At 43.8% G+C, this 12,303-nt stretch overlaps 1 protein-coding gene and 1 pseudogene across 1 annotated transcript; one reads left to right on the forward strand and one right to left on the reverse strand.

Moving 5' to 3' along the window:
* Positions 1 to 1,832: 1,832 nt before the first annotated feature.
* On the reverse strand, positions 1,833 to 3,152 carry LOC140076086 (E3 ubiquitin-protein ligase TRIM7-like). The gene has a single exon (XM_072122596.1). The coding sequence runs from the start codon at positions 3,150 to 3,152 to the stop codon at positions 1,833 to 1,835; it is 1,320 nt and encodes a 439-aa protein (XP_071978697.1).
* A 4,906-nt stretch (positions 3,153 to 8,058) lies between these two features.
* Positions 8,059 to 9,619, forward strand: LOC140076087 (nuclear factor 7, brain-like; annotated as a pseudogene).
* The last annotated feature ends 2,684 nt before the right edge of the window (positions 9,620 to 12,303 follow it).

Raw genomic sequence — 12,303 nt, forward strand, 5'->3', positions numbered from 1 at the left:
CAGGGGCGGCCATCTTTGTATGTCCCCTTCATGTGGAGACCAGGTATGAGCAGGCCTGTAATGTATTAGAATTTTTTTTAGATATAGTGGTTTGTCAGCCGTAGCTTTTATGTTGTTTTTCACTACAAAAAAAGATGTTTTAACCTTACAAATTCACATAGGGCTTGTTAATAATCATTTTTGTTTTACATTTTTAGTTTTATTTGGAACATAGGGAAACTTTACCAACTTATTGCATGATGCAGCAGGGATAAAGTATAGTGCAAGGCTTTATGTCCCCAGCAGTGCTCCCCTCACATGTAATGCCCCTAATGCAATGTCCCCAGCAGTGCTCCCCCCATTGCAATGTCCCCAGCAGTGCTCCTCCCATTGCATTGTCCCCAGCAGTGCTCCTCCGCATGTTATGTCCTGAGCAGTGTCCCCCCATTGCAATGTCCCCAGCAGTGCTCCCCCCAATGTAATGTCCCCAGCAGTGTTTCCCCCATTAATGTTCCCCCATTGCAATGTCCCCAGCAGTGCTCCCCTCAATGCAGTATCCCCAGCAGTGCTCCCCCCAATGCAATGTCCCCAGAAGTGCTCCCCCCATTGCAATTTCCCCAGCAGTGCTTCCCTCCAATGCAATGTCCCGAGCAGTGCTTCCCCCAAATCAAATGTCCCCAGCGGTGCTCCCCCCAATGAAATGTTCCGAGCAGAGCCACCCACCCAATCAAATGTCACCAGCACAGAAGGCCATGAAATCCTACACAATGGAGAATAGATCTGCCCAATGATAAAGTCAGACGTCTAATCTGAGGTCACATGCCCAGGAGCCTCTAATAGCAAACCAATCACATTGGGGCAGATTTACTTACCCGATCCATTAGCGATCCAGCGGCGCGTTCTCTGCGCTGGATTCCAGCCGGGATTCATTAAGGTAGTTCCTCCGCCGTCCACCAGGTGGTGCTGCTGCGCTGAAAAGCATCGGAATACGCTGGAGTTCACCGAGCCGGGCTGAGTGAAGGTAAGTGCAAGCTCCGCGACAAATTTTTTTTTTTAATGCGGCGGTTTTTCCGAATCCGTCGGGTTTTTGTTCGGCCACGCCCCCCATTTCCGTCGCGTGCATGCCAGCCCCGATGCACCACAATCCGATCGCATGCACCAAAATCCCGGGGCAATTCAGGGGAAATCGGCGCAAATCGGAAATATTCAGGTAACACGTCGGGAAAACGCGAATCGGACCCTTAGTAAATGACCCCCATTGTCCGGATGATCATGACGATTTCTACCAAAGTGGTTTGTAACATGGATTGCCTATATCCGGTCACAAAGTATACAAATTATTAAAATTTTGTGAAGCGACAGAAAAAGATTTTCACAATCAGATTTCATAAAAATATTTTATTAGAACTAAAGAAGAATAAGGAAATTACATTTTACAATAATAGATTTGATCAGTATAATCAGACAAACACTACTAATACACCAATACTATATCTAGAATCTTATGTGCAATAATGAAAAATTCATGGTCACAAAAAAGAGCCATTTCACCATTGGTTCTGATAATTCTCTTGTAAACCACATTTTTACGGTAGTTCTGTGCTCAAGTTCTACACTTGGATGTAACATTTTTAGCAGCTGTTTGCCAAAGAATATTATAGCCGCCCCAATGGTGATCCTAAATTAAGTGCCCTCAGATCTAAACAGTGACCTAAACCCCTCCCCCCTGCTCTTAGTGACTGCTGTGGAACTGCAATAAAAATATATTCCGTAATAACATTGTGACCAAAAATAATAGGATCCTATAAAACAAGGAATCAAGTTAAGACTTTACAGTCACCATTTGCATGTTATTATTTTATGATGCTAATCATGCAATTCTCAAGTACATGGAAAGCAGGATAGAGCGGCTCAGAGAAAGAGGTGGTGAAGGTGTATAAAAGTCTGATGGGGTCACACAGCTGATAGAAGGACAGACGCCCGGCCTCATAGTCCAGATAGATCCCAACAACCTTCACAGGAGACTTTGTTTCCAAGTGCCTGTGCATATTGTTATGACTCACAATAAGTTTTTTACAGAATGTTACAGCACAAGATTTCTGGCATAAAAAAATAGATTGAAGACGCTTCTCCTTCCTCTCCAGACTTTCCCCGGCCACTCCAATGATCCATTTCTCTGCCTGACTCACATCCACCTCCCAGTAATGTCTCCCAGAGGAGAAGCTGCAGGAGCTGAACACATGATTACCCTTGAACCTCTTTGGCCCATCGGGTCTGTTCTGTGATGTAGAGGTATAAGAAGCAGATCTGAGATCCTCTGATATAATAATGTAATTATTAGCCGAGTCTATATCCAGTAATACCTCAGATTTCTCCATCACCGGGAACTCTCTTTTCATCCCCATATTATGCAGATCATCAGCAAAGCGCAGCAGTCCTCTGTGTAACATCTGTAACACTATGACATCATCCCGGCACTGAGCTGCTTTTACATCTCTGACATCATAGCTCTGATCACTGATGTCACCTCTGATTAAATCATCTTGTAAGATGGTCAATGGATCTGTGATATGACATGACTCCTCAAATTGATGAATTTTCTTGCTCAGCTCATCCTTGTGTAGCTCTATCTGTTTGATCATGTAAGAGACTAAGAGTGACACCCGATTCTTCTGTCTTGAGATCTCACCCAGGACTCTCCTTTCTAGATCATCCAGCTTCTTCCTGAGATCAGTAAACAGATTAGTGACTTTCTCTGTGAGTCCAGATAATTGCTTTTCTTCTTCTACCCCATGATCTGTGAGATTCTGGATTCTTCTTCCTGCTTCCATTTTATCTGAGTTCATTTTCTCAACCGCAGATCTAAGCTTCTCCTTCTTCTTCTCAGAGGCCACATCCAATATCTCCACATCATGTCCCTTGTGGTCTCCAGCCATCCAGCAGGACACACAGATACAGGTGGAATCCATAGGACAATAGTATTTCAGCACCTCCTTGTGTGTGGAGCATTTTCTTTCCTCCAGGTTGACAACAGAATCAACTAAAATATGTTCTGAGGACTTACTGTGTCTCTGTAAGTGTTTCTCACAGAAAGAAGCCTCGCACTGCAGACATGTTCTTACAGCCGGTTCAGGAGAATCGCAGTAGGTGCACCAGACTCTGGTCTCCTCCATCTTAGGCTGAGTAGATAAATTCTCCATTATATTCCCAAGATTCCTGTTCTTTTCCAAGATTGGACGTCACGGATGCTTCTTTCTCACGTCACGAGCGGCAGAAGTTGTGTCTCATCTGAAGGATTCGGGACTGAAACATCATCTTATATACAGTAAGAGGGTGGAGAGTCCTGCAGAAGCACCAACCCCTGTGGTCCTGGGTGTGACTGTCAGACCTATTCATAATGAAAGGGATTTACATTCTCATTGTCTTTATGTGTATTTCCCCCATTCACTTGCACTGAGAGCCGGGGGAGCAGCATCAGCGCCTGAATGACTGGAGATGTTACTATTGTGAGGGTAATGTCAGGGCGGGGGTCTCACACCTCTCCAGGATGTGCTGGGATGGAAACTAGGCCTCAGTTTCACTTTTTGCTAAATTAATATTTTCAAATAAACTGCAATTTAGTTCTGGTTTTTATGTCTCATATTACATTATTGAATAACATTTTACCTTCTTCTACAGGTCACTACGATTATGGAGATACCAAATATGTGCAGGTTTTTATGGTTTTATGACATTTGGACAATAAAATAATTTTTGTAATAAACCATTAGATTTAAAGAACCAGAAGTTTTTTCTTTTATTATTTGGTCTATCTGCCTATATTGTTGCCTGTTTTTAGCAGATGAGGTGAAGTTTTTATTTATACTAATGGTTTTATTGGAATAATTGATTATATTTTTATATTATTTTTATTAGAGATGGAAGGAAAGATTTTATTTTGTTGGAAGTTTTCTTTTATAGTGTTTTCCTACAAGTTATGGATCTCCCTTTGTCCCGTTCTATTTATGGGATTATTGACCTTCTCCTGCCGTACAAGATCACTTATATATCACTTGCCGCTAGTGAGCGTATAGGAATTAGTGGAAGATCTTTGCACTAAAATAAAAACTTTCTGGTTTTACCACATAAAGTTTCCTCAAAGTAGGGGAGAAGAGGAGTCTGGTCGTCTCTCGTAGAGGAGCTAATGCCATTTTAGTCACGTTTTGCCCATTGTGACCATTTGGATAGAATTTAATTATTATTTAAGGGCCAATTGTCTCCCCAGATTATAACACCTACAGTATATGTCTCAGTGTTTGGCAGGAATTTCTTATAGGTGATAACCAGTAGTGTGAACAGAGGTCTAAACCGCAGTCACAGGTGTTCATGAAAGGACAAACTCTGGGCGCCATGAATATTAAAACGGTTTGATAGGGACACAGCACCAAAGACGTCATCTATATGATATATGAAAGGAAAACTTCTACTACCCTACTCTGTACCAGGGGGGAATAAATCTTTTTATTTTCCAGAGTGCTGCTTCTTCCTGTTTTTTCTACAAGTGATATATGAAAGGATATATCTTCAAATGATCGGTCTCAGACATTATGTGGTGGATTTATCACGTGCTAGCGTCTGGTGCGCCAACACATGGTGTTCCCCTGACCCTCCCAAGGTGTTGGATGTATTCCATAGGCTCCAGATTCCTGATATATCCGTAGACTATCTGCGCTGGCGACCATTTCTTCCTATTGCTCCGAGTTCTTTTTAGGTAACTTGTTTCTTTATTTTTATTGGTTAATGTTTTTGTCTAGGTGGCTCTGATTAGGTAACGTGGGGGGAGGACACAATCCTTCTTCAACAATGTGGGAGAGATCAGCTCGGGCCACATGTTGATACCTGACATCACCTGTGGCTCCTCATATCCAGTCATTTAGTGAAATGTCATAAACCAAGAACATATCTACTTATAGTTTTCTAGCTTTCTTAATAAATTTTTTTTTTAAGAAAAAAAAAAATAGCTATATCAGTGTGGTCACCAAATTGGATATATTTGGATTTGGAGCCCAAACCATCACTGAATTTCCAAGCAGCTTTCGGGCACAAATTGAGTTGGGTCCCAGATCTGATGGTCTAGAGTCCATTTTTGAGCAACCCCTCACTGAGACATACAGCATGCAGCAACACAGTGAGCACCCCCCTCAGCCACAGCCACAGCTCTGCTACATCAGCCACCTCTGCTCCAGTGACTGAGCACACCATGAGGCACATGCTATCTGACATGCTGGGAGCCCTGAGGCAGTCATTACAGAAAGATATCTCCAGCGCACTAAGTGTTCTGCAGAATGAGATAACACACATTGGGGAAAGAACCTCTGATCTAGAGGACAAAATGGAGCAATTCACCGATGCCCACAACTCCTGAGTAAAAGCTCCGAAAATCTAATGGTAAAAAAAATTTAATAAATTATGGGACATAGTGGGGCACATTTACTTACCCGGTCCAGTCGTGATCTCGCGGCGCGTTGTCCGACGAGTATTCGGGTCTGCTGGGATTCACTAAGGTCGTGCGCACGATATTCAGCATGTCGCTGCTGCGCCGAGGTCCGCCCGAGTTCACCTTCTACTTCCCGGTGAATGTAAGTGCTGGTCTTACGACACAATTCTTTTTTTAAATTCTGCGATTTGTCCGAATCCGTCAGGTTGTCCAACGGCCACGCCCCCTTGATATTTGTTGCATGCAAGCCGGCCCCGATGAGCCACAATCCGATCACAGATTCAGGGCAAAACGGCCCAAATCAGAAATCTTCGGAAAACCGGACGGAATCGTGGCCGCAGGACACTTAGTTAATGTGCCCCAGTATCTTTGGAAAACTATCTCTGGGAGAATAGGATCCCTGATGGGTTTATGGAGACAAAATGTCATAAAACGTTAAAAACCTGCACATATTTGGCATCTCCATGATCATAGTGACCTGTAGAAGAAGGTAAAATGTTATTCAATGACATAATACAGAAACACAATAACAAGGACTAAATTGCAGTTTATTTGACAATTCTCCATCAGAAAGGGTTAATAATAATTATTATTCATTCAGCCAAAAGTGAAACTGAGGCCTAGTTCCCATCCCAGCACATCCTGGAGAGGTGTGAGACCCCCGCCCCGACATTACCCTCACAATAGTAACGTCTCCAGTCATTCAGGTGCTGATGTTGCTCCACCCACCGTCACCGAGCCGCTCTATGCCGCTTTCCATGTGTATCACAATTTTGTCCTCAGAATCTTTACATAATTAGAATAAAACGTTGGTTATTAAGTGTTAAAGCAAATCTTGGGCTTCTTACTATAGATTCTTTTATTGTCTTGTTCTACAAATATTTGGTGAATTATTGCTCCTGAGGTAAAAGATGGAGAAAATAATAAGAAAAAGGTCAAGAGATGAAAGAGAAGAGAAGTTTCATCAGGAGAAAAGAAATATGTGACAAACATCTCTAGAAATAATGGAGATAGTTCCCTGCACTATAACTATAAAGCCAAAGTCTGCTGACAGGAGGAGAGATACAGAGATACAGATATGTGTGAGGTAAAAGGCTGATGCATCTTCATCTATAACTGTATATAGACGTGTGGACAGAAATATTTATACGCCCTCCATATACAATCATGTGCAGGGGCCTTAGTGTGATATATACTGACCCAGGGGCGGCCATCTTTGTATGTCCCCTTCATGTGGAGACCAGGTATGACCAGGTCCTGTCTTTTCGTTTCCATTTTTCACTCCCCACCTTCAAAAATCTATAACTTTTTTATTTTTACACGTACAGAGCTGTTTTATGGCTTGTTTTCTGCGTAACAAATTGCCCCTCATAGTGATGATATTGAATATTCCATGCCATGTACTGGAAAGCGAGAAAAAAATCCAAATTCAGTGAAACTGGTGAAAAAAAGCGTATTTGCGCCGTTTTCTTGTGGGCTTGGATATTACAGCTTTCAATGTGCGCCCCAAATGACATGTCTACTATATTCTTTGGGTCATTTATGGGGATACCAAATTTGTATAGGTTTTATAATGTTTTCATACATTTACAAAAATGAAAACCTCCTGTACAAAATAGTTTTTTTGATTTTACCATATTCTGGCACTAAAACCTTTTTCATATTTCGTTGTGCGGAGCTATGGGTGGAGTCCTTTTTACGGCTTTTGATTATGTTTTCACTGCTATCATTTTTAGGACTGTGCAACCTTTTGATCACTTTTTATAGATTTTTAAAATATTTTTCAAAATTTCAAAAAAGGGCAATTTTCCGTTACAGGGTTAAATGCAGTGAAAAAACGTTATATATATATTGTTATTATATTTACATAGGACGCGTTGATACCTAATGTGTTTATGATTTTTACTGTTTATTTTTTTTATTCAGTTTTTTTTCTCAATTCTCCAACAAAAATATTTAATACTAATTAATTAAATCAGCCAAAAGGGAAACTGAGGCCTAGTTTCCATCCCAGCACATCCTGGAGAGGTGTGAGACCGCCGCCCTGACATTACCCTCACAATACAGGCAGTCCCCGGGTTACATACAAGATAGGGTCTGTAGGTTTGTTCTTAAGTTGAATTTGTATGTAAGTTGGAACTGTATATTTTATCATTGTAATCCCATCCAGAACTTTTTTGGTCTCTGTGACAATTGGATTTTAAAAATGTTGGGTTGTCATAAGAATCAATATTAACACTAAAGCTTCATTACAGACACATTTGATAACTGTTATAGCTGTTTATTGTAGCCTAGGACTAAAGTACAATAAATTACCAATATCCAGAGGTCCGTTTGTAACTAGGGGTCGTATGTAAGTCGAGTGTTCTTTAGTAGGGGACCGCCTGTAGTAACGTCTCCAGTCATTCAGGTGCTGATGCTGCTCTCCCGGCTCTCAGTGCAGGTGAATGGGGGAAATACACATAAAGACAATGAGAATGAAAATCCCTTTCATTATGAATAGGTCTGACAGTCACACCCAGGACCGCAGGGGTTGATGCTTCTGCAGGACTCTCCGCCCTCTTACTGTATATAAGATGATGTTTCAGTCCTGAATCCTTCAGATGAGACACAACTTCTGCTGCTTGTGTATTGTGAGTGCGCTGGATGTACAGGAGACGGCTGGAGGATATTCCTGTCCTGACTGCAGAAAGAAGCATCCGTGACGTCCGTAATCACCTAAAGAAAAGGAATCTTGGGAATATAATGGAGAATTTATCTACTCAGCCTAAGATGGAGGAGACCAGAGTCTGCTGCACCTACTGCGATTCTCCTGAACCGGCTGTAAGAACATGTCTGCAGTGCGAGGCTTCTTTCTGTGAGAAACACTTACAGAGACATAGTAAGTCCTCAGAACATATTTTGGTTGATCCTGATGTTAACCTGGAGGAAAGAAAATGCTCCACACACAATGAGGTACTGAAATACTATTGTCCTATGGATTCCACCTGTATCTGTGTGTCCTGCTGGGTGGCTGGAGATCACATGGGACATGAGGTGGAGATATTGGATGTGGCCTCTGAGAAGAAGAAGGAGAAGCTGAGATCTGCTGTTGAGAAAATGCACTTGGATAAAATGGAAGCAGGAAGAAGAATCCAGAATCTCACAGATCATGGGGTAGAAGAAGAAAAGCAATTATCTGGACTCACTGAGAAAGTCACTAATCTGTTTACTGATCTGAGGAAGAAGCTGGATGATCTAGAAAGGAGAGTCCTGGGTGAGATCTCCAGACAGAAGGATCAGGTGTCAATCTCAGTCTCTAACATGATCCGGCAGATGGAGCTACACAAGGATGAGCTGACCAAGAAAATTCATCAATTTGAGGAGTCATGTGATATCACAGATCCATTGACCTTCTTACGAGAAGATTTATTTAAAGTTGATGTCAGTGATCGGAGCTGTGATGTCATTGGAGATGTAAGAGAAGCTCAGAGTTTGGATGATGTCATAGTAACACAGATATTATACAGAGGACTGCTGCGCTTTGCTGATGATCTGAATAATCTGAAAAGTAGGAGCCAGTTCCCAGTAATGGAGAAATCTGAGGTATTACTGGATATAGACTCGGCTCATGATAACATCATTATTTCACATAGTCTTACATCCGCTTCTTATACTGCAACGTCACAGAACAAACCTGATGGACCCGAGAGGTTTGAGTTCTGTCAGGTGTTCAGCTCCCGCAGCTTCTCCTCTGGGAGACATTACTGGGAGGTGGATGTGAGTCAGGCGGAGCAATGGATCATTGGAGTGGCCGGGGAAAGTCTGGAGAGGTAAGCGGTGGGTAACGAGTCATTTATTGGTTTTAATGAGAAATCCTGGGGTTTGGTGTTTATTAATAGCCTTGGTGTGCTTCATAACAATATATTTACAAGTCTGGAATCAGAGTCTCCTGTGAAGGTTGTTGGGATCTATCTGGACTATGAGGCCGGGCGTCTGTCCTTCTATCAGCTGTGTGACCCCATCAGACACTTACACACCTTCACCGCCTCCTTCACCGAGCCGCTCTATGCCGCCCTCTGTATGTATGACAATTGTATCCTCACAATCTTAAAATAATTTAGCAAAATTGTGGCTGTAATATGTTAAAATGAATCTCTGCGTTCTAAGATCCTCTCATTTCTATTTCTGTGCTGATTCATTACTGAATATATATTAATGGACATTTTTTTTGGTGCCAAAGCTTCAGATTTCCTCCATAGATGTAGAAATTAGTGATAGATAATACTGCTCTTCTCACTTGTACTTTATTAATTTGCTGTTGATTTCTTATGTGATTACTGTTGCCTTGTGATCAGAAATAGTTTTCTTCTACTAACGAGGAATAGATAAAAATGTCTATTGTTTGTCTGTTTAGATTTATATCCTTTCTATGGTCCCATAATAATGGTTTTAACAAGATGAAATAAACAGTTAAACAATAAAAAGTTTTAAAGCACAATTTATTTTTTCCATGTGTCTGACTGATGGATTCACTTTCTTAGATTTATGTGTCTCTATGGTAACAGACAACAAACAAAAAAATCTTTTTCCTACTTCATATTCTTCCATCTGTCCCTCCTTGTAGAAGAAGGGGAAAGGAGGGATGACGGCTAAATCAGAACACACAAGGTTTATTTATTGTCAGTTACCATGGATACACATAGATCTACCTGTGAGCTGCATGCACAGAAAGATAGGGAAAAGGTAATCAAACCCAGGAAAGTGTTTCATCATTTCTCATGGGATATGTACTCGGATAATAACAGGGATTTTGTTGAGAATGCAGTCATGGACAGTGTAGACCCCTCAGCTCTCTGCAGAGGGTTTCTCCATCATTACTCCCTTCTGCTCTGAACGATGACTGTGGCCAATAAGGAGACTTCTACAGCTGTCACTCAGAGCAGGAAGGGGGGTTTGTGTGGGAAGTCACTGACAAGAGTTGAGGGCACCTCATGAAGGATCACCATTGGGGTGGCTGCTGACTACTATGTTACTATGTGATGTTAAAGGAAACCTACCACTTGTAGTGGCAGGTTTCTGATGGAAATACCGGGCACCAGCTCAGGGTGAGCTGGTGCCGGAGCTTATTTTCGTTAGTGTTTTAAACCGTGGTATCGCGGTTTAAAACACTTTTTAAACTTTATAGCCGGCGCAGGCAGGTACGCGCTCGGCGCTTACCGTGCGCGCGGCTACATAGGAAGTGAATGAGAGCCGCGCGCACGGTAAGCGCCGAGCGCGTACCTGCCTGCGCCGGCTATAAAGTTTAAAAAGTGTTTTAAACCGCGATACCACGGTTTAAAACACTAACGAAAATAAGCTCCGGCACCAGCTCACCCTGAGCTGGTGCCCGGTATTTCCATCAGAAACCTGCCACTACAAGTGGTAGGTTTCCTTTAACATCACATAGTAACATAGTAGTCAGCAGCCCCCCCAATGGTGATCCTTCATGAGGTGCCCTCAACTCTTGTCTGTTAGGATCAGTGGATCCTCTGGACCACCGCGGGAGATGTAACTAGCCAACACCCGGAACCGGAGCCTAGCGGCACCTGGTATTCACCAGAGCCCGCCGCAAAGCGGGTTGGACTTGCTGCGGCAGGATACCACTAGGTCGTCCCCAGGTGTGACTAGCCCACGGTGGCAGCCGAGGTCGAGGTACCTTAGCGGATGACAATATCGTAGACAGGTCCAGGCACAGGGTCAGGGCAGGCGGCAGAGATGCAACGTCAGGTCCAAGTCCGGGGTCAGCAACAGGAGGTCCAGGCAGGTGGGAACGTGAACACAGCAACACGGAGGAACTCGGGTAACACAGGACACAGGAGCGGGAACACACAGGAATACACGGGAACGCAGGAATACACAGGAACGCAGGAATACACAGGAACGCAGGAATACACAGGAACGCAGGAATAATCGCTAGGAAGCTTTCTCTAAGGCTATGAGGCACAAAGATCCGGCAGGGGACACAGGAAGAGGCAGGATTCTTAAAGGTGAGGTTCAGCCAGTGCACCAATTAGCGGTGCGCTGGCCCTTTAAATTTTCGGCAGGAGCCGCGCGCGCGCCCTAGGAGGCGGGGACGCGCGCGCACGGCAGTCCGGGGAAGAGCAGGAGCCGGGAGAGGTGAGTTCAATGACCGGCCTGCAGCGGGGGCAAACGGAGGTGCACGGATGCGCCCGCGATCCGAGACAGGGATCGCGGGAGCACCCGTGACAGTACCCCCCCCCTTCGGCCTCCCTCTCTTTTTGGGCCTGAGAAAACGTTGGAGCAGGCTCTTGTCCAAGATGTTATCCTCTGGCTCCCAAGATCTCTCCTCAGGACCAAATCCCTTCCAGTCTACCAGAAACAACCGCCTACCTCTCACTGTCTTCGTATCCAGGATCTCCTTCACCTCGAAGACATCAGTAGAGTCCGCTTGTGGAGCCGGAGGGAGAGGAACTTGTTGGGTGAAGCGGTTTAAAACGACTGGCTTGAGGAGGGAAACGTGGAAGGAGTTGGGTATGCGCATGCTAGGAGGCAGCCGCAATTTGTAGGCTACCGGGTTGATGCGACTGAGGATTTCAAATGGACCCAAGAACCGGGGTCCCAATTTGTAGCCAGGGATCTTCAGTCGGACGTACCTTGAGGATAACCAGACCCTGTCACCAGGAGCTAAGACAGGAAAAGGCCGACGTTTCTTGTCCGCTTGATGCTTGGTCTTGGCAGAGGTTTGGAGCAATGAGGTACGGACTTGTTCCCAGATGGCTTTTAGATCCTGTACCAAGTCCTCCACAGCAGGAACATCTGCAGACACAGGTAACGGAAGAGGAGGCCGTGGGTGCAGTCCGTAATTA

This window comes from Engystomops pustulosus, chromosome 8 (assembly GCF_040894005.1).
Source record: "Engystomops pustulosus chromosome 8, aEngPut4.maternal, whole genome shotgun sequence".
Lineage (NCBI taxonomy): Eukaryota > Metazoa > Chordata > Amphibia > Anura > Leptodactylidae > Engystomops > Engystomops pustulosus.

Bases quoted from the DNA above. Each gene is read 5' to 3' on its own strand.
- LOC140076086 (XM_072122596.1), bottom strand. From the start codon at position 3,152: ATGGAGGAGACCAGAGTCTGGTGCACCTACTGCGATTCTCCTGAACCG.